We start from the raw sequence: 20,872 nt of genomic DNA, 5'->3' as shown, positions 1-20,872 counted from the left end.
AGCACTCCAGAACAAAACCGGACTGTTAGAGGTGCCCAGCTGTTCCCCTTGGTTCTCTTTCTGTTACTTGTGCTCTAGAGACAAAGGAGCCATCCTGCCCCACCCCAGGTTTCCTGCCCCCCCAATCCCGGAAATAGCTCTTTCTTCCTTCACACATCTGTAGTTTGTCTCCTCATCTCCTCACAGGCCAGTCCTGCAGATGTTCGGTTGTTGCATGTGTGTATATACATATGTACACACATGTATGCATGCATACATATACATGCTGCTTCTCTTGATGGCTCATGGCACCTGCTCTCCACCCATTGCTGTCGGTCTAGCACTGGTTTGTGCTTGTGGGTGAAGCAGGGCAGGCAGGCAGGCAGGTATCCCTAGGGGTGTGGGGGAGGTGCCTGCTGCAGCTGGGCCCTCTCCTCCTTTTACCCCAAGAGGCTGGGCTGCAAACTCAGTCTGAAGCCAGGCTGGGGGATGGGGGGGGGGCTTGGGAAACCTGCTGGGGCCTCTGGCAGGTGAGTGTAATGCTTCTTTGCTCCAAAAATACTCCGTGATCTTAGCTCTTTCTCTAGAAAACAGTGATGTCACTGGGAGCCAATCGGCTTCTGGAAGGGCTTGCCTCCTCCTCCTCTTCCTTCTGCAAGTTACAGGGAAGGGGGAGCGGGGAGAATGAGGCAGGCAGAGGCACACAGAGATGACATAGACTGACATAGAGATTCAGAGACAAGAAACACATATGCACACGGATACAGAGCCCCTCCATGCAGAAAAGCATGTGAAACACCTTGCCCTCAAATGGACCAACAGCAATTCGTGGTTCCCATCCTCCAACACACACACACACACACACACACACACACACACACACACACACTTGCCAGCTGATAGAAACAGGGAAAGGGACAGGCAGGTAGGCAATTACCCACATGTAGTGCTAGCAAGAGAAAGAGACAGAGACACACATGATGGAGGGACCTAGAAGATAGCCAGAGAGTCATAGTGAAGGAGCAGGAGAGAGAGAGAGACAGAGAGAGACACAGAGAGAGAAAGAGATAGAGAGAGACAGAGAGAGACACAGAGACAGAGAGACAGAGAAATAGAGAGAGACAGAGAGACAGAGAGACAGAGACCGAGACAGAGAGAGACAGAGACAGACAGACAGATAGACACGTGGAGAAGAAGCTAGAGACACATAGAGAGACTTGGAGCTGAGCAGGAGATTGACAGACAGACAGTTGATGGATCGACACACCAGACACTAGAGAGAGGGAGAGACAGAGATAAACAGAGACAGACACGGAAAGAGCCAGAAAGGGGGGAGGGTAAGGACGAAGAGGAGGAGGAGGAGGAAGAGGAGAGACAGAAAGAGAAGGCAAATGTGAGAGACAAATAGAAATAAAGAGACAGAGATATAGAGGCAGACTGACGGAGATGGCGCTTTCTCAGATCACATGCATGTGAGCATGCACGCGCACACACACATACACACACACAGAGTGAAACACTGAGACATGAAGGAGAGACCGAGGCAGGTGGGATCCCATAGGGGTCAGAGGATGCAGAAAGAGCTCAACTTAGGCAGAGGGACAGAGGTGTTCTGCCTTCCATCCTTTCCCAAAGGAAGGGCCCAGCCAGCTTTGGCTGCAGGCCCAGTCTGCGGTTGCTGTCCTAGGTGCTGCCCGGCACGGTTGAGGTGCTCAGGCGGTGGCCTGGAGGGGAGGAGGGAGGTGAGAAAGGGTGTGGTCATCTTGGGAGGGGTAGTGCCGGGGAGGCCGGACTGGAGCTGCCCTTCACTGTCCTTTTCACTGCCAGCACTGGACAAGGTGACCTTGCAGTCTCCCTGGCCCTGCCTGGTTGCTGTGTGGGGCCCAGGAGCAGGTGCCAAGGAGGGTGGGCAGTGACCTGTGAGTCCTCCACCTTGAGTCTTAGGTGGGATGGGGGCCTCTTACCTGCTTCCTTCCCCACCTCTGTCAGCCAGGATGGGGGTGCCCTGTTGAGCTGTCCAGCTTTGATATTCTGTGCCCCAGGGTCCCCCTTCTCTGTCCCCAGCCTCCTGCTCTCGGAACAGTGATATCTGATAGATTTGAGCCTTGGAAATAAATGGGAGGGCTGCAATGCCGAGCTTCCCTCTGCTGCAGGGCTGCGCAGCAGGGGTGGGAGGAGGGGCTGGAGAGGCCAGCTCAGGCCGGTGGGGTTTTCCTCTGGTGTTGCCTTGAGCAGCCTGCTTAGCTTGTTAGGGATTCCCAGCTCGGCTCGCTCCAGTGTGGAGCACTCTTGTTTAGTGCTGGAACATCAGGCAGAGCTGGGGGTGGGGCAGTGGAGGAAGGCTGCCTTTGCCATCTCCTACGAGGCTCTAGAGGGAAGCTGCTTCCGGAGGAATGTTCCCTTGTTTGTAGGTGGTTATGGCTGGGCTGAGCTATTCATTGGTGTGTGTGTGTGTGTGTGTGTGTGTGTGTGTGTGTGTGTGTGTGTGTGTGTGTGTGTGTGTGTATGTGTGTGTGTGTGTATGTGCAGAACATGATGATGCCTGCTGTTCTTGCGTGTGCGTACGCGCGCCTGTACTGAGGCTTTACCTGGGCACTATCCCTGAGCTTTTTTGGGGGGGGAGGGTCATAGGGCTGGACTCAGGGTCTAGGTGCTGTCCCTGAGCTCTTTTGCTCAAAACTAGCTCTCTACCATGTTGAGCCACAGCTCCACTTCTGGTTTTTGAGTGATTAATTGGAGATAAGAGTCATAGGGACTTTTCTGGCTTGGAACTACAATCCTCAGATCTCAACTTCCTGAGTAGCTAGGATTACAGGCGTGAGCCACTGGCGTTTAGCTTGACCCTGAGCTTTTATGCTCAAGGCTAGTGCTCTACCACTTGAGCCGCAGCTCCACTTTCAGCTTTTTTTTGGTGCTTAATTGGAGATGAGAGCCACACGGACTTTCTTGCCCAGGTTGACTTTGAACCTTGATCCTCGGATCTCAGCTTCCTGAGTAGCTAAGATTATAGGCATGAACCACTAGCATCAGGTTTTGCCTAATGGTCTTTGGAACTGAGATTAGCTTGTAGAGCTAAAAAAATAAAAACACCCCCCCCCCCCCTTTTTCCAGTCTCGAGGCATGAACTCAGGGCCTGGGCTTTATCCCAAAGCTTCTTTTGCTCAAGGCTAGCACTCTACCACTTGAGCCACAGCGCCACTTCGGCCTTTTCTGAATAGTTCATTGGAAATAAGAGTCTCGTGGATGGGCTGGGAAGGTAGCTCAGTGGTAGAGCACTTGCCTTGCATGCATGAGGCCCTGGGTTCGATTCCTCAGCACCACATAAGCAAAAAGAAAAAAGCTGGAAGTGGCACTGTGGCTCAAGTGGTAGAGCACTAGCCTTGAGCTGAAGAGCTGAGGGACAGCGCCCAGACCCAGAGTTCAGGCCCCACGACCAGACACTGTCCACCCCCCCCCCCCCCCAAATAAAAAGAGTCTCATGGACTTCTCTGCTCAGCCTGGCTTCAAACTGCGATCCTCAGATCTCAGCCTCCTGAGTAGCTAGGCATGAACCAGGCACGAACCACTTGGCACTTGGAAAAGCTTTCTCTCTCTCTTTTTTTCCCTCTCTCTTCTTTTCTTCCTTGGATATATGAATGCTTGCTTGAGGCCTTCAGGGCTGAGGGAGTTTTGGGTAAGAAGTAGTAGGGGTGGGGTGAGGGTGCACGGGGGGGGGGGGGGGGGGCCCTCAGGAAGGGAGAGGGTGGTTCCGAGTCACGCCTTTCACATCGGCATGAGGCTGCGGGGGCAGGAGCTCTTTGTCACCTACCTGTGTCCCACCTTGGCTGTCCCTGTTAGGTGCCCACGGCCTACGAGAAGAGCCTGAGTTTGTGACTGCACGAGCTGGTGAGGGTGTTGTTCTGCGATGCGACGTGATCCACCCGGTGACGGGACAGCCCCCGCCCTATGTTGTAGAGTGGTTCAAGTTCGGGGTTCCCATCCCTATCTTCATCAAGTTTGGCTACTACCCTCCTCACGTGGACCCTGAGTATGCAGGTAAGGTGTGGGTGCCGAGGGCTGCCCCCACTTCGCCTCTCTTTAGTAGGTGCCTTCTGGGTCTCAGGGTCGCCTCCCTCCCCTCCCAGGTCTCAGGTCCCTTTGCCTTTGTTCTGATCAGTTCTGCTCTGTCTCCGGACTGGCCCGTCGTCTCTGTTTTTATCATCTCTACCTCTTTCCCTCCCATCTTTGCTTCACTAGGTTTGTATTAAGTGCAAAGAGGAGAGGGAGTAGGAGTTGAAACAGACCTGAAAGTCTTCAAAACGACACAGCCTTGGGAAGGTAGTGAGCACTCAGCAGTACCAGGGCGAGCTAGAGAGAGGACTCCTGGGAGGAAGCAAGATCCCACACTGTCCAGGCAAGAAGGAGAGTCAGATAGAGCTGCCTTTAACCACACGTGAAGAAGACAAGGCTGCAGGATCTCTTGTCTGCACGCTCCTTTTCTCTTTCCCCCTAGTTCTGAGGTTGGGGCATACTCCCATTCCCAGTTCTAGTAGCCACCCCCTTCTGTGCCTGACCCTGCCAAGACCTGGTCTCTACCTCCTCTGCCACTCCCCCTCCCCTTCCTTCTCCTGGCCCTGTTTGTGTCTTGTTCTGCAATTACTCTGTCAGCAGTGGCCTCCCTGTGACTCATTGCTACCACCTGCCAGCCTGCCAGGGTGGACGGTGCAGTGTGTGTGTGTGTGTGTGTGTGTGTGTGTCCATCGATGAATATGTGTTGGACTTGAAAGGATAGGAAGAAGCAGGACACTGCTTCTACTTTTGTCTCCCCTGTAGCTTACAAGGTCTGAATTGCCTTTTCTTCAGGAAGCTTCCCTTCCAGCCTTTCTTTCTCTCCTTCTTCCTGTGGCCAGGGGTAGCTTGGTTTGTCTGAGTTTTTAAGGTAGATTTACAGATCCAGGATGAGGAGGAAACAGAGGAGGTGGTGGTGGTAGGGGTCTTGGCTTGGTTTGAAAGAGGTTTGAGTAGCTAGCACAGATGAGGTGAGCCCTTTAACGTGGTATCCCAACTGCCAAGCCAGAAGGGGCTCCTTTCTCTGTGTGAGAGGAACACGGAACTGTCTTTACATGGTCAGAAGGTCCTTGCCTGCAGCCCCTTGTCTTGATTTTTTCCCCCTTTTTTTCTTTTTTTGAGAAAAGGCTGGTCTTAAACTCACTATATATGCCGGTCTATGGTAGCTTACACTTGTATTACTAGCTACTCAGGAGACTGAGATCTGAGGATCATAGTTCCAAGCCATCCTGGACAGAACCCTTACTTCTAATTAATCAGCAAAAAACTAGAAATGAAGCTGTGGCTCAAGTGGTAGAGTGCCAGCCTTGAGTGGAAGAAGCTAAGCCAGTATATATGAGGTCCTGAGTTCAAGCCCCACTACTGGGCACAAAAGAAACCAAAGATAAACAATAATAACAAAGAACCCCACATTTTCTTCCTGCCTTGGCTTCCTGAAAGCTAGAACTATAGGAGGAACCATCATATCTGTCTGTCCTTAGCCCTGCTATCCTCAGCTCATGGAGTTGCTGGGCTTTGGGAGGGGCTGGTAGCAGGATCTAGAAAGACTCTAGAGTCCAGTCCCCAGATAGCCTTTACTCTATCTTACCTTAGGGAAATCATGCAGACAGGAAAGTGTGAGGTAGTCCTAAGCATCCAGTTGAGACAGGTGTATTATTTAACCTGAGCAGAGATGCTCTATAGCCTGTAGGGCAGCCCCAGAAAACACTCATGTCTGAACTCTGTCATTTCCTCATCTCTGTGTGTCATCCTTTATAAGCTGGGAGCTAGTGGTGCATGCCTGAAATCTTAGCTATTCTGGAGGCTGAGATCTGATGATCACGGTTCAAAGCCAGCTGGGCAGGAAGTCCATGAGACTCTTATCACTATGGTTCAAGAGTTAGAGCACTAATTTTGAGCAGAAGCAGCTCAGGGACAGTGCTCAGGCCCTGAATTCAAGCCCCAGGTCCAGCAAAAAAGAAAAAGAGAAAGATAAAGAATACTTATAGCCAGGTAGGTATTGATGGCTTGTGCCTGTCATTCTAGCTATTCAGGAGGCTAAGACCTGGAGGATCTCAGTTTAAAGCCAGCTCTGGCAAGAAAGTCTGTGAGACTCTATTTCTTAAAAAAATAAGCTGGCCTGTAGGTATGGCTCAAGTGGTAGAGCACCAGCAAGAAAGCTGAGGAAAAACGCAAGGCTCTGAGTTCAAGCCCTGGTACCAACACACAGATACCCAGAAAGAATATTTGTGTTCTAAGTTGTTGAGGCTTTTTTTGGGCTCACACAGTTGGCTGCTGTTGTGGGCTGGGGCAGGGTTGTCTGGGGATGGATAGTGGTTTCATGGCCCACCTTTTCCTTGGCCACCTTCTGGTGTGTTGGTGGGTACCAGAGGTCATTTAGGGCTCTGCTATGGGAAGTAGATGGGTTTCCTTCTTTGGTTCAGGGAGGGGAGAACTCCTAGCCCTGCCCTGCTGGCTTACTGGGCTTTTGTTCACTGTTTCCCCCCACCAGGCCGGGCCAGTCTTCATGATAAAGCATCCTTGCGGCTGGAGCAGGTACGCTCTGAAGACCAGGGCTGGTATGAGTGCAAAGTGCTCATGCTGGACCAGCAGTATGACACCTTCCACAATGGCAGCTGGGTCCACCTTACCATCAATGGTGCGTATGAGTCCCCTTCCCTGGGGCTCTGCTCTGCCACCCTCTGTCCTGACTAGTGGTTTTTCCCTCAGCCTTTGCCACCAACAGGAGCCTTGGGAAGCCTTGGTCCTTTGAGACCTCAGCTTGCTCCTCCTGTGCCCCTGGGGTCCATGGGGGCACAGAGGTGTAGTAGCTCACTGTGTACAAGGTGATGTCAGAGTTCTCCCTCTCAGGGAAGCGATCTGTTTCTGGGAACCAGGAGGGTTAAGGCTTTGTGGAGGTCAAAGCAGTCACTGCTGCTGTGACTTCTCGGCTGTGGGAGGAGCCTGGGAGCTCAGGAAAGGTGCTTCCCCTCTCAAGTGGAATTCCTACAGCCTCAGCATTTGTCTTTTTAGGTCACTATTTGGTTTCTTGTTAAACGTATATTTATTATACAGAGAGTCTGTTACAGGCTTGGCCCCCACACCAGATGGTGGGGGAAATACTGATGAGCAAACCCAGACATGGTCCTTGTTCATACAGGGTTTATTAGCTAGTAAAATTAAGGATCCTAGGGAGAGGATGTGCTTTAATGGTCATCAGTTATTTATAGCTCAGGTTAAATGGGTTGTACTGTGTACACATACAAGTGTCTGGGTGGGCAAGTGTTAGGGTAAACTTGCTGAGTTCTGAGGCTGGGAGCTGGGGTCCACAGCAGTGATGGCACATAGGGGCAGGTCTTCAGTGTCTCCATGGAGGAAGAGTCTTCCTGTATGTCCTGAGGAATCCTTACCTGGGAGGTGCTGGCACCGTGGAGAAAGGACAGCAAAAGGCATCCACCCAGTGGGTGGGGAATGAGGGTGCTCTCTTTCTCTCTTTCTCTTCTTTCAGTCTTTCTTTTCTTTCTTTCTTTTCCCCTCCCTCCCTCCCTCCCTCCCTCCCTCCCTCTCTCCCTTCCTTCCTTCCTTCCTTCCTTCCTTCCTTCCTTCCTTCCTTCCTTCCTTCCTTCCTTCCTTCCTTCCTTCCTTCCTTCTTTCCGCCAAATCTGGGGCTTGAATCTAGAGCCTAGGTGTTATGCCTGAGCTTTTTTGCTCAAGGTTAGCACTCTACCACTTGAGCCACAACTCTACTTCCAGCTTTTTAGTGGTGGTCAATAGGAGATAAGAGTCTCATAGACTTTCCTGCCTGGGCTGGCTTCAAATCTCAGCCTCTTGAATAACTAGGATTACAGACATGAGCCACTTGGCACTCAGCCTTCTTTTTGTTTTATTTCATTCTTTTGGCCAGATTCTTATTCTTCTCTATTTAATAGATGACAAAAAAATGTTTTTGGCCACCACTGTGTCACAGACACCATGCTAGTTATTGAGTCTTCAGTATCCTGGATATGCCACATACCATATAGATCCTTCTGGTTTTGGTGTCTGAGACTATAGAAGTTGTGGTTGGAAGATAGAAATTGATGTTGTTCCTGGCCTGGAAGCTTCTCTCGTTATTGATCTTTTCTCAAGACTGGCTCTGTCCACTCTACCTACAGAAGATGGATCAGACTCAGGCTGCTTTGGAGCCTTGGAACCTATCCAGAGTCTTAAAAGAACATAATTTTTTTTATTAAATATTTTTGTTTTGGCACTGTTGGGGATTTGGCCAAAGGCATGTGAAGCAAGTGCAAGTACTGTACTATTGAGCTAAACCCTCACCTCAGAATAGAAGATTTTAGCAAAAGCATTGGCCTGTAACACAGGAAACTAAAGATGGCCTGAGGTGAGAGTTGGCTCAGGCATTAGGTACTGCTGGCTCCAGCCAGTTGGTCCCAGGAGCCTGATGGGAGTCAGACGTTAAAGTCTGTACCTATCCAGGCATCAGTGGCTCACAGCTATTATTCTAGCTAATCAGGAGACTGAGATGTGAAGATTGTAGTTCAAAGTTAGCCTGGGCAGCAGTCTATGAGGCACTTATCTCCAATTAATCACCAAAAAGCTGGAAATGGAACTGTGACTCAAGTGGTAGGGTATTAGCTTAGAGTGAAAAAGCTAAGGAACAGTTTCCAGGCTCTGAGTTCAAGCCCCAGCACAAAACTAAAAAGAAATGAAGTTTGTCTCTACCACTGCAGGCTTTTTGTGAATCACTTGCTTTTGGTTCCAGCTGTCAAGGGAATGAAACTCTCCCTTAATATCACTCAAGAAAGACAGACTTAGGAAGGTAAATTTGCTGCTCAGGGCTTTCCTCATTGTACAGCAGGAAGCCAAGAGTCACCAGTCCTTTCCCCTCTCCTGGGCCCCTCCCTAACTGCCCCAAACCATCCTGAGTGAGGACCTTTTGTCTTTCATATCCTACTAATTGATGGTGTCCATTCCAGGGATCTGCGATACCAGCCATTTAGCTGACACTCAGTTGAATTTGGTAGGATATGGTTTGGAATTGTATGTTCTGTTGAATGTCTATCAAGTAGGATTTGATTCTTTGGTGATTTCTGACTGCTCTTAAAAGAGTTGGCTTATTTCATTACTGTTCACCAGCAGTATTACCCAAAGCCAATTAAGTCACCTCTCTGAGCTCTGTTTCCTTGGTTATAAAAACAATGTCTATTTGCAGGGTGATTGTGAGGATTCAATGAAATTCTGTAGGGGAAAGAATCTTGCTGTGTCTGGACAATTAAATTCATGGGGGTGATTATGGGTAAGGTGCTAGCCATCCTCCTTGGGAAAGAAAGAAAGAAAAAAGAAAGAAAGAAAGAAAGGAAGGAAGGAAGGAAGGAAGGAAGGAAGAAAGGAAGGAAGGAAGAAGGAAGGAAGGAAGGAAAGAAGGAAGGAAGGAAGGAAAGAAAGGAAGAAAGGAAGGAAGGAAGGAAGGAAGGAAGGAAGAAAGAAAGAAAGAAAGAAGGAAGGAAGGAAGGAAGGAAGGAAAGAAAGAAGGAAGGAAAGAAAGAAAGAGAGAAAGAAAGAAAGAGAGAGGCAAGGAGCTGGGGGGAGGAGGTATAGTTAACAGGGGGCTAGAAGCTATCAAAGACTTTGGTCAATTAACAAAGACCCTCTAACCAGACATTGGCCCTGGTGGGTCATGTTTGTCAGCCTAGCTACTCAGGAGGCTGAGATCTGGGATTGCACTTTGAAGCCAGCCTTGGCAAGAAAGTCCATGAGACGCTTATCTCCAATTAACCACCAAAATGCCAGAAGTGAGGCTGTGGCTCAAGTAGCAGAGCACTAGCATTGAGAAAAATTGCTAAGGGACAGGACTCAGGCCTTGTGTTCAAGTCCCAGGTGGGAAGGGGGGAAGTCTCCTCCAGGAAGAGGGAACAGCATGTTTGGGAGCCTTGAGGAGGAAAGCAACTCATTCATGTGGGTTGTTTACCACAAACCACTAGGTCTCTAGAGCACTAAGGATGAACACCATTTGTTGCACACTTGAGAGCCAGGACTTACCAATATAGCAGAGTTTTGCCATAACCAAGAAGCCTACCTGAAGACCAGGCAGAACAGAGCAGATGTGTCTCATCAGGAGAGAGACATTACTTCTCTTGCTTCTCCTCTTGCCTTCTTCTGAGTTCCGAGGTTCCTTCTGTGTAAATATTTTCACTATCCAGGAATGGCTCCAAGTGCCAGAATTCCACTGCTTCCAGACTAGAATGTTTCGTGTCAGGCATTTCCTGACGAGAACACCTTTGGAAATTGAAAGGCCAGTGAAGAATTAGAATTACAAATCATTCTCATTTGCCTTCTATGTTTTCTTTGAAGACCAGTTGGGTGGAAACAAACCCAATTATTTCTTTATCACATGTAGAATACCCAAAGAGCCCCAGCCAAGTCTTGCTTTAGGTCGGTGAATTACTTGGAGGAGAGGCCTGCCTATTTCTAACCTGCACTATTAATTATAGGCCACTTGCAAAAAGAATTAAGCCTGGAAATGCAGCTGGCAAGCTAACACCTAATTCAGTAAATAACGGAGAGTCAAACCATTATTTTCCTAAAAACTTGAAATTGTTCAAAGTACTTTCCTGATTAGCACCTAAATAATAAAGTAATTATGTAATTAGCAATTAATTTGTCACTTCAGGATGTAATTTAATTTATTATCTTTTCTTTTAAGCTTGACACTGGAGGTAATGGAGGCTGTGGCTGCATTAATTGTATTTCAGGGGACAGGCTGGGCCAGGATGGGGGTCTGAGATGAGCAGGGCCTGGAGGCCAGGGTTCCAGAATTCCTTTACAGGACTTCAAATGGCCTTTTGCTATTATATTTAGTATATTCTTAGACCCTGTATGAGAATCGCTTTCCCTGAGGATGTGTGGTGTATGCATTCTTGTATGCTTAAGGCATCCCACAATCCTTCAAGTGTCTCTGTGTGCACATATTGGCTTTGGAGATCAGAGATCCAGTGGTCTGGCTGTGGTCTTCCTTTTGAAAGGTTTCATGTATTCGTATGTGTGTTGGACCCTCAGTATCTAGATCATAAGCTCCTCTTCACTTATTCCTTCATTTTATTCAATGAGTGTTTCTTGGATCTGCTCCTATATCCAGGAACTATACTATAAAAGCTGGGCTTTTCGTGGAATTGCGGAAAGGGTATCTGCTCTAGAGAACCACAATTTCCACTAATGGGGACAGCTAGGAAGCAGGTTTCTCTACAGGTGGAGTTCAGTTCGTGATAGATGAGTAAGGTGCAAGAGGGACTAGGACCTTCTGGAAGTGCCAACACAGATGCACTGGTCAGGGAAGGCAGAGATGGCAGTTCACATGAACTGCACGAATGTGAGGGCTGGAAATAGAGATCCGGGCAGAGAAAACTGCACACACAAAGACCCTGAGGTTGAGAATCCTTGGCATTTTGGAAGTGGACAAAGAAGGCCCAATATGGTTAAAGAATAGTGAAGATAAAATATGGAAGGAGATGAGGGAGATGTGAGGCAAAACTTCAGTCCTCTCAGGACAAGGTCACGATAATAATAGCAGAACCACTGAAGTTTGTTTAAACATACATTCTACCAGGTCCTTTCCACAAATATTTCTTCACAGCAATTCCAGAGGATGGAGGGTGGGGAGGCTGAGGAACCTGTCTAAGGGTATGCAGCAAGGGGCATGCTAGCACTTGAACTTGGATCCTCAGTTCTGGGTGGTACCTTGAGAGGAATTCAGGATGTCCTGTCCTGTCTAGCCCAGCCCCGGGGACCTCAGGGCTGGAGTTCAGAAATGGAAGGCCATAGAACAGCTAGTCCAAAGGTTTAGGATTGACCGGATTGTCTCTACAAGCAGCTCAGGCAAATGGGACTCAGACTCATAAAAGCCGATTATCCAAACAGGATGGTGTTTTAATCACATCTCCAATGCAGCAGGAAGATGACCTGGAATAATCAGAGACTTAGGAAAGAAGTAGCCCCTAGTCAGGCTGCACATCTGTATCCACAAGAGCCACAGAGAGACAGGTGGAGGACTTTCTCAATAGAACCGGGGACTGCAATCTTGACCTGAGACCTGTGTGAGATGACAAATGTCCTGGAAATGAAGGATCCTAGTGAGGATGGAGTTGCACAAAGAGGGGAAACCCTCAGGTTAAACACTGACGTGTGGTCGGGGATTCTGGGGTGGGGAGGCATGAGAACTGTATTTTTCTTTTTTTGTCAGTCATGGGACTTGAACACAGGGCCTGGGCACTGTCCCTGAGCATGTTTGCTCAAGACTAGTGCTCTACCACTTGGAACCACAACTCTACTTCCAATTTTCTGGTGGTTAATGGGAAACAAGAGTCTTACAGACTTATCTGCCTGGGCTAACTTCAAACCTCAATCCTCAGATCTCAGCCTCCTAAGTAGCTAGGGTGACAGGTGTGAGCCACTGGCGCCCAGCCAGAGCTGAGTTTTATTTACATCATGTCCCCAGTGCTGGTTGTGGCATTTTTCCTAGTAGATGCTCAATAAATATTCCCTTTCCCTCCTCTGGGAAATAGTGACGTTTTATAGGATGAGCAAATTCTATAATTTGGGCCCATCCAGATTGAGACTGGAACCTGGATTTCCCTTCCCCTGTGATACCAGTGGGCAGGACTTTGCTTACCCCTTGTGTGTTCCTTCATCGGTACATTCTGCCGAGTTGCAGTGCACAGGTGGGCTGATTCCATCCCTCACCTTTGTGGTCTCCTTTGCAGCCCCTCCCACCTTTACAGAAACACCCCCCCAGTACATCGAGGCCAAGGAGGGTGGCAGTATTACCATGACCTGCACAGCTTTTGGGAACCCCAAGCCCATCGTCACCTGGCTCAAGGAGGGGACGCTCCTCGGTGCTAGTGGGAAGTATCAGGTGAGCTGAGCGTAGCTCTAAGGCTGGGGTGCTGAGCTTGCTCCTCCCCTCCTTCTCCCCTTTCCTCTTTTCCCCTCCCTGCAAGGAGCTATTTCCTAACATTATGTGCACTAGGTCAGGTGGAGGCAGGAAAGCCTACAACCTGGTCTGGTTGAGGCATCTGTTCTGTCTTGGAGGGGGATGGGTAGGCAGGCACCTGCCTCTCTACCTTCCTGTGCTATGCCCTCCATACCTTCTCCAAACCAGCAGCTCTCCCTGCATCTCTCTGCTGGAGGAATGTGTTGGTGGGGCTCCCTGCTGGCTGCTGAGTTATGTCTGTCCTGGGCCCTTAGGTGAGTGACGGCAGCCTGACGGTGACATCAGTCAGCCGAGAGGACAGAGGCGCCTATACCTGCCGAGCATACAGCATCCAGGGGGAGGCTGTGCATACAACCCACCTGCTTGTCCAAGGTAAGAGGCCTTCTGTAGCCTCAAGCCCTTGAGCTAGCAAAGGCTACCCAGGCCTGCTGGGCTATGGATGCCATGTTACCAGGGCACAGCTGGGCTTGGTAGAGAAGCGGGGTGGTAGCTCCTGCAACCAGCGTGCCTTGCTGACAAGGACGTTGTATGCTGCAGCAGCAAGGTCTTGTGCTGGGCCGTTTCCGGTTTCGCTCTGTCTGGGGAGCATCTCTGTCATGGCTCCCCGAGGGAGGAGACCTCCCTCCGGTCATCTATCCATTAGTGTTGGCATCAATAAATAAAGACAGAAATGCAGTCCAAGCCCCAGATATTTAAACACTACTGAGGGCATTTGGCAGACCCGGGGTCTGTACAGTCAGCATTGAGAGATGCCAGTCTGTCCAGACTGTGCTCCAGAATGCCCTAGAAGGGCTGGTCACTGACTACTCAGAATGGGCAGGGTTGTCTGCAGAGGTCCCTGCCTCCCTACCCTCCAGCTAGTGAAGGGATACAGTAGGAATTAATGGCTGCTGAGTCTAGTTGGACGGACAGAGAAGCTGTGGTGGCATTCACTTCTCCTGCCACTGAGGGTTGAGCAGCAGCTGGGACCCCAGGTCCCTCTGCAGCGTGGTGAGAAGCTGTCCCTCTCTTGGGAGAGGGCCAGACTGCAGCCTGCCAGTGTCTGTCAAGCCAGCCCCAGCGCCTGCTGGAATTTTACCCTCCCTCTGCTCCCCAGCCTCCTCTCCCTGAGCCACCCTCTTAACCTCTGGCTTCTGCCCTGTGCCTTCCTGTGTGCTCTTTCCCCCTCAGGACAGGTGATGTTTGTTCCCTGTTCCCTCCAGGGCCTCCTTTCATTGTGTCCCCTCCTGAGAACATCACCGTCAACATCTCCCAGGATGCCCTGCTCACCTGCAGGGCAGAGGCGTATCCCGGCAACCTCACCTACACCTGGTACTGGCAGGATGAGAATGTCTACTTCCAGAAGTAAGCAGCATCTTGTTCTGACCCTCTCACAGGGGTCCTCCTCCACCCCAGATTTCTAGGGGCAAGGATCTGTGTATTGGGGGGAGTTTTGGGCACGGGGCGAGGTGAAGTTGACTCATTGTTTGCCTGGCTTGGACAGTTTCACCCACCGGCCAACACCCTTTATGTCTCCTTAACCGCTCTGCAGTGACCTGAAGCTGAGGGTGCGGATCCTGATCGATGGGACATTGATCATCTTCCGGGTGAAGCCGGAAGATGCCGGGAAGTACACCTGCGTCCCTAGCAACAGCTTGGGGCGATCCCCCTCTGCCTCAGCGTACCTGACTGTGCAGTGTGAGTAGATAGCTAGGAGAGTGACTGCCTCTGGCCATTCCAGAAGGTTCCAGGCTATGTGATAGCCAGGTTGGAGGCCAGAGGGCACCAAAGAGCAAGCACCTTGTTTTGGAAAGTGTGGGTGAAGGAATGACCAAAGGAGGAAAAGACAGGTTCTAAAAGAGTCCATGACCAGGCTGGCCGGTCAGGATGAGCTGACACTTGCTAGGCAGCTTCTGTGGGTGAGGCCTGACCATGAGGCGTCAACTAACTCAGCGCTTCAAGCTTAGGTTGGGTTCAAGAACATGCAGACCTGTCCTTTGAACAACTGCCCTTTGGGAAGATGATCCTTACATTGCATGCTGGCTCATCTGTACCTCGAGTTGCTAACTACTAGGTGCATTTTTCAGGTATCTGAGGGTTGGATCTTAGAATCAGTGCAGGGTTCATTTCTCTGGTAGCTACAGCACTCAGCTTCCTATACTATGAGGGGAGGGGAGTAGGGCCTACCAGGGTAACTCAGTCCAGTTTCTACACCCTCCTCTCTGGGGGTTGCGAGAGATCCAAATGAATGTGCTGCCTCTCAGCCAGAACAATCGAGGGTTTCTGTGTCAGCAGAATAATTCCGTTTGCTTATCTTTAATACTTGAGCACCGGTGGTGGTTTCCTACCCCTTGGCAGGCTGAGCCTTGTGAGAGAGGGAGAGAGAAGGATCAGTAATGAGGATTAATGTCTTCCCTCTGATTAGTGGATGGCTCTGTCACTCAGGCAACAAAGGCCCCGGGTTGTTGCTGACTGAGGCTGCTGTGGGAGAATTGTACGTACTCAGGGATGTGGAGTGTGGCAGGGGTGATCAGTAAAGCAATGTGGAGATGGGCTGGCGAGGGGCCAGCCTACAAGCTGAGGACGAGTAGAGGACCAATGGGTGGCCCTGGGAGGCAGAGCCACTCTGGCTGCTGCAGAATGGGTGTGTGGATGGATCTGTGTTGATAGTAGGCGGGTGGAGCCACCTGGTTATGCGGAATCCTATGGAAGTCTTCCCTTCCTCTCACTTGGTCTCCTCATCTTCATGGATAACTTTGTGGAGGAGTCAGAGGCCTTTGTTGTCTTGTACCATGACAGCTCAGAGGGAATTGTAGCATGCTGGAGTGGAATCTGGGAGAAGCAAGTGAGATGCTGTTCATATGTGACTTAGGATGTGGCCATGCTAGAGAGGAAAGACAGGTGGATTCCATTCTGGACACAGGCCTTGCCATCTGGCCACGAAAGTGGAAAGTAGGGTGAAGAAAGGGAGCGCAAAGCTGTAGTCTTCAGAAAGATGGTGAAGCAGCCAAGGCAAAGGCCCCTCAAAGCTGTAGGCCATCAACCTGTTGGAGAAGTCTGTTCGTTACTAGTCTCTCCTTGGCACCAACATCTCTTCCCACTCCAACGTCTTCTTTTTTACCTTCTTCTGCTTCAAAGGGAATCCAGGGGGTTGAGATTTACAGGTGGGTGAGACAAGGATCTTTATTTCTGCTAAGGAGCAGTGTTCAGAGTATTTCCCATTCATTCATAAACCCTTTGAAAACCCTGGAGGAATTAAAAAAAAAAAACTCTACCATACAAAAGTGGGAAGCTATGTCTAAATATATAACTCCGCCTGGTATTTATGTAATGCACTGTTCTCTGAAGAGCTCAGAATGCTTAAAAGGTACCACCAGCTCATTCATCCTCAAGGCCTCCCTCATTCTGGATCTTCTTCTCCATAGCCCTCAGGGGTATCTGGGGAGAACTGAGAGGAGGTGACTCAGCCTGGAGCGCAGGGCTTGCCTCTGTTTTGTGGCCAAGGTGGGGTCTGCATTTCAACTGCAGGGTCCATGGGATGCAACACTGAAGCCGGACAACCAGCAGAAGGAACAGAGAGGAGGAAGAAAAAATATAATACCCACGTGCTATGCCTGTGATGGCCTTGTGCATAGACCTGACATTGCTCTTTTGGCTTAGGATGTCTAGAGACTGAACTGCTTGCTCCCAAGAGAGACTTCAGGAAGGAGAGGGGTTGGGAAAGGGCATGGGTTTATGGTTCAGAATTTGAGGGCTGGAGAAATGAACTGGGCAATCAAAGCACCTTGCTTGACAGGCAGTCTGGTTTAAGGTGCGTTTCCAAGCACTGCACACTTGGGCAGTTGAGAACACCTCTGAATGTCTCCAAGCATTTGAAAACTTGCTGTATTTCTTACAGTTCTTAAAGACACAATAGAAGGTAGGTGCTCGTGGCACATGCCTGTAATCACAGCTCCTCAGGAGGCTGAGATCTGATGACTAAGATTTGGAGCTGCATCACACTCTCATCTCCAATTAGCAAAAAGCCAGAAGTGAAGGTGTAGCTCAAAGAGTAGACTTGCAGCCTTTACTGAAAAATCTGAGTGAGAGCTTGAACCCCTGAGTTCTAGCCCAACTTCTGGAACATACACACACACACAAACAATAGATTGGGCAGACCAGAGAAAACTGAATTCTGCTCCCCCACCCCCACCAACAGTACGTAGCCCCTAGGCTTTACGTCTAAGAGAGTTAGGTTAGTTATTCTTATTATATGCGCTAGTCCTGGCACCTAGAACCGAGCACACAGTGAGTCTGTGGGCTTGGGGGGTGGATGCGAAGGTTCTGCTTTGTTGGCAGGAACATCTGGGTGTGCGCTGGCCTGCCTCTGTCTCCCTTGTTCATGTAGCTTCTCTGACAGTTTTCTGTTCTGCTCCCGCTGTCTCTCTGCAGACCCAGCCCGTGTGCTCAACATGCCCTCTGTCATTTATGTGCCCGTGGGCATCCATGGATATATCCGCTGCCCTGTGGATGCAGAGCCCCCAGCCACGGTGGTGAAGTGGAACAAGGATGGGCGCCCCCTGCAGGTTGAGAAGGTATGAGCAGAATGCACAGCAGGGCAGTGGTGGTGTTGGTGATGTGTGTGTGTGTGTGTGTGTGCGCGAGCGCACACGCGTGCTTAGAATGAGGAGCACCTGAAATGTTAAGATTGTGACCTCTAGCCTGTGGTTTTTGCCAGCTTCTCCTTCCTCCTCCAAAAAAAACCAAACCAATACAAACCATTAAACAAAAACCCTTCTGGGAAAAACCAACAGCTGTAAATGCTAGAACTCAGTACCTGACCGCAGTTTGCAGGCATCCTGGATCTTCCTGTCCCAGGTTGTCACTTGCTCTTCTGTCCTGTGCTCTGCTGAACCAAGCTCAGGTCTTGCAGGGGGCGGGGGGGGGGGGGTAGAAAGGGCGGAGGGGGGGGGAGACGGACTCCTTGTCTTTCCTGATGGTCGCCACCATCCTTGTTGTCTTCTCTGGCAGAACTTGGGTTGGACGTTGATGGACGATGGCTCCATACGCATCGAGGAGGCTACAGAAGAGGCTCTTGGCACGTACACATGTGTGCCTTACAACACCCTGGGGACCATGGGCCAGTCTGCCCCTGCGAGGCTTGTCCTGAAGGTGAGGCCCGATGGCTATCTGGGGCCTCCCTGAGAGCAGGTTGCTGGTTGCCAGCTCACACGTATGCCTGTGTCCCTCACAGGACCCCCCGTATTTCACGGTGCTACCAGGCTGGGAGTATAGGCAGGAAGCTGGCCGGGAGCTGCTCATCCCCTGTGCAGCCGCAGGGGACCCTTTCCCCGTCATCACCTGGAGAAAGGTACCTGGGCTCTGAAACTCCTGGGCTGCAGGGAGGAATGGCTACCAGTTCTGCCCAGACTTGCTCTGACAGGCCACTGGTCCCGTGGGAAGGTGACATCCTGGAAGCTGTGGGTGCTGAGGAGGGTCAGTAGTGGTCTGAGGGCCCAGGGATGGCCCCTTACCATCCTCCCCCTTCTCCTCCTCCTCCTCGGACTCCCGTGTTACCTTCTCCTAATCTCCGTCCCTGCTCCTGCCCTCCTTCCTGCCCCCTTGTTTGGCAAGGTAGGGAAGCCCAGCAGAAGCAAGCACAATGCCCTGCCCAGCGGGAGTCTTCAGTTCCGCGCCCTGAGTAAGGAGGACCATGGGGAGTGGGAATGTGTCGCCACCAACGTGGTCACGAGCATCACTGCCAGCACCCACCTCACTGTCATCGGTACGTGGCTGGCTGGGTCAGGCAGGGGCCGGGCATGGGAACCTGGGGCACCTTCCCCAGTGACTGTTCCTGGGTCAGCCATCCCTGAATACAGCCTGTCACCTGTAGCTGTCATCCTGTGGGAGCTGGGTACAGGAATGGCCACAAAGGGCCCCTGACCTTGGGAAGGGGTGAGTAGATGGACTCACCTGACACAGTGGTAGCTGTGTGGCCAGCAGGGAGTCTCTTGAGTGTGGGCAATTGGGAGGGACCGGAATCAGGGAGAATCAAGTGGGGGCACTGTGCTCAAACTTGAGAACTGGAGGAAGCTGATTGATGTCCCTGGTTCTAATTACCTGGGACGTGTGTGTGTGTGTGTGTGTGTGTGTGTGTGTACAGACACTCAGTCTCTCCCTCCCTTTTAGCCTGGCCCTTTGAATCCTAATGACCAACACTGAGCATTTACTACCAGTTTAAGGCTCTGCACCTCATCCTTCACAACCTCAGAAAGCACCTGGCTTCTCCCCAGAGGCAAGACCCATACCTGGTAGAACCAGGACTCAGACCCAGGCTGATGTGTGTGCCACACCAGCATTCTGGTGGAGACAGGAAACATTTCTTGGTGCTTCTGAGTCCAGTAGAGCCCAGGAGTTTGGTTTAAGATGAGAGCAGTTCCCAAATTCACTGGACCTCTTGCTAGTGAGACTTGATTGCATGGTGGGACGGCTTCTGGGTCAGACCTGGCAGGGTCAGAGGAAATGGAGCCTCAGAGCCTCCATCATCGTCTGGCCTCTTGGGTTTCCTACAGCAGGATGGCAGGTGCCCAGCTAATGAGCTCAGCTCCTTTCAGTCTGAGAGGTCTCCCTTGGTCTCCAGGCACCAGCCCCCATGCCCCGGGCAATGTCCGTGTCCAGGTCTCCATGACAACTGCCAACGTGTCCTGGGAGCCAGGCTATGATGGAGGCTTCGAGCAGACATTCTCAGTTTGGTACGGACCTCTGTGAGTCAGCCCTGCATGCTTTGCTCTCTGCTTCCCCCTCCCTTGCCCGACTCAGGCAGACCCAGGGTGGGTGGAAGGTCCAAGGACACTGTGGGTCTCTGTCATCTGCCACCTCTCCAGACAGCAAAGAGGATCAGACAGTGACTAGGTTTTATGGGTGACTCAAGACACTCCGTGTTCCCACAAGAGAAGTTGAGGAGACCAATTGGGGTCTTCACTTAAAAGTTAACCCTGACCCTCTGCAGCTTTCTCCCTGGCTTTATTTCAATGCCTACGCCACACCCCGACTTTTGTGTTCTGTCTCATTCTTTATCCAGCGTCCTCTGGCATCTATAGGAGAATACCTTTTTTTGCGGGGGGGAAGTGGTGGTAGTACTGGGGTTTGAACTCAGGGATTTATGCTTGTTTGGCTTGCTTGATTTGGTGGTACTCTAGCCCTTGAGTCACACCTCCAACCTTGCTTTTTGCTAGTTGTTTTGGAGATGGAGTTGCATAGGCTTTTCTATGGTGGCTGCCTTAAAACCATGATCCTCTGGATCCCAGCCTCTGATAACTAGGGTTATAGGAATGAACTACCAGTGTCTGGCTGAGACTCTGTGTTGAATCGTTAAGGGCATTTGGGGAAGAGCCCAGGTTGAGGCTGTCCTTTGCCCAGTGGTTCTGGAGACCTGGCGTTCATGTTCCTGGACTTGTCTTCAACATCACATTTCCTCCCTAAGACCCTGGGTCCCTGCTGTTTTCATGTCCTTATTAGTAATTTAGGCAGATCAGTGATGTGAGATCTTTGTCTCAACCTTTTGGGTAGATACAGATCTCAAAATTGTATGGACCATGCTGCAGATAGGAGCATAAGAAAGATGGTAAGAAAAGCCCAGAGGAATCCTTCCCATCGCTCTGGGTCTTCCTCTCCTTACACTCCTGTCCCGAGCCAACAACTGCAGGCTACTGGGTCCTGGTGATGTTCTAGGTAGGGAAGAGCCTTCCTCCTGTCAGATCCAGACTCACACGGATATGTTTCCAGCCTTGTTTGGACTTGAGTCTGCAGAACACAATGCCGGGGAATCCTTTGATACATCTTTAAACTGCATGGGAGGCTGCAGGAGGGTCTGTGAGGATCTGGGCCCTGATTTCTGCAGTGGTTTTGGGGAACCGTTCCCAG

General features: G+C 50.7%; 1 protein-coding gene across 3 annotated transcripts in view; it reads left to right on the top strand.

Moving 5' to 3' along the window:
- Igsf9b (immunoglobulin superfamily member 9B) overlaps positions 1-20,872 on the top strand; it is a 50,157-nt gene that overhangs the window by 7,982 nt on the left and 21,303 nt on the right. For 2 of the 3 annotated variants that reach the window (XM_042674941.1, XM_042674943.1), the window contains exons 2-12: positions 3,817-4,014; positions 6,518-6,664; positions 12,762-12,913; positions 13,246-13,363; positions 14,194-14,335; positions 14,523-14,668; positions 17,402-17,544; positions 17,981-18,121; positions 18,204-18,320; positions 18,584-18,734; positions 19,590-19,701. In XM_042674941.1, coding sequence (XP_042530875.1) covers positions 3,817-4,014; positions 6,518-6,664; positions 12,762-12,913; positions 13,246-13,363; positions 14,194-14,335; positions 14,523-14,668; positions 17,402-17,544; positions 17,981-18,121; positions 18,204-18,320; positions 18,584-18,734; positions 19,590-19,701 — 1,567 coding nt within the window. Of the gene's footprint in view, positions 1-3,816; positions 4,015-6,517; positions 6,665-12,761; positions 12,914-13,245; positions 13,364-14,193; positions 14,336-14,522; positions 14,669-17,401; positions 17,545-17,980; positions 18,122-18,203; positions 18,321-18,583; positions 18,735-19,589; positions 19,714-20,872 lie in introns of all 3 variants that reach the window. The other variant, XM_042674942.1, reaches the window with a different exon arrangement.

Source organism: Dipodomys spectabilis, unplaced genomic scaffold, assembly GCF_019054845.1.
Source record: "Dipodomys spectabilis isolate Male_0828 unplaced genomic scaffold, ASM1905484v1 ptg000023l, whole genome shotgun sequence".
Classification (NCBI taxonomy): domain Eukaryota; kingdom Metazoa; phylum Chordata; class Mammalia; order Rodentia; family Heteromyidae; genus Dipodomys; species Dipodomys spectabilis.
The sequence above is the reverse complement of the archived record's forward strand: the minus strand, read 5'-3'. Positions and strand labels throughout refer to the sequence as shown.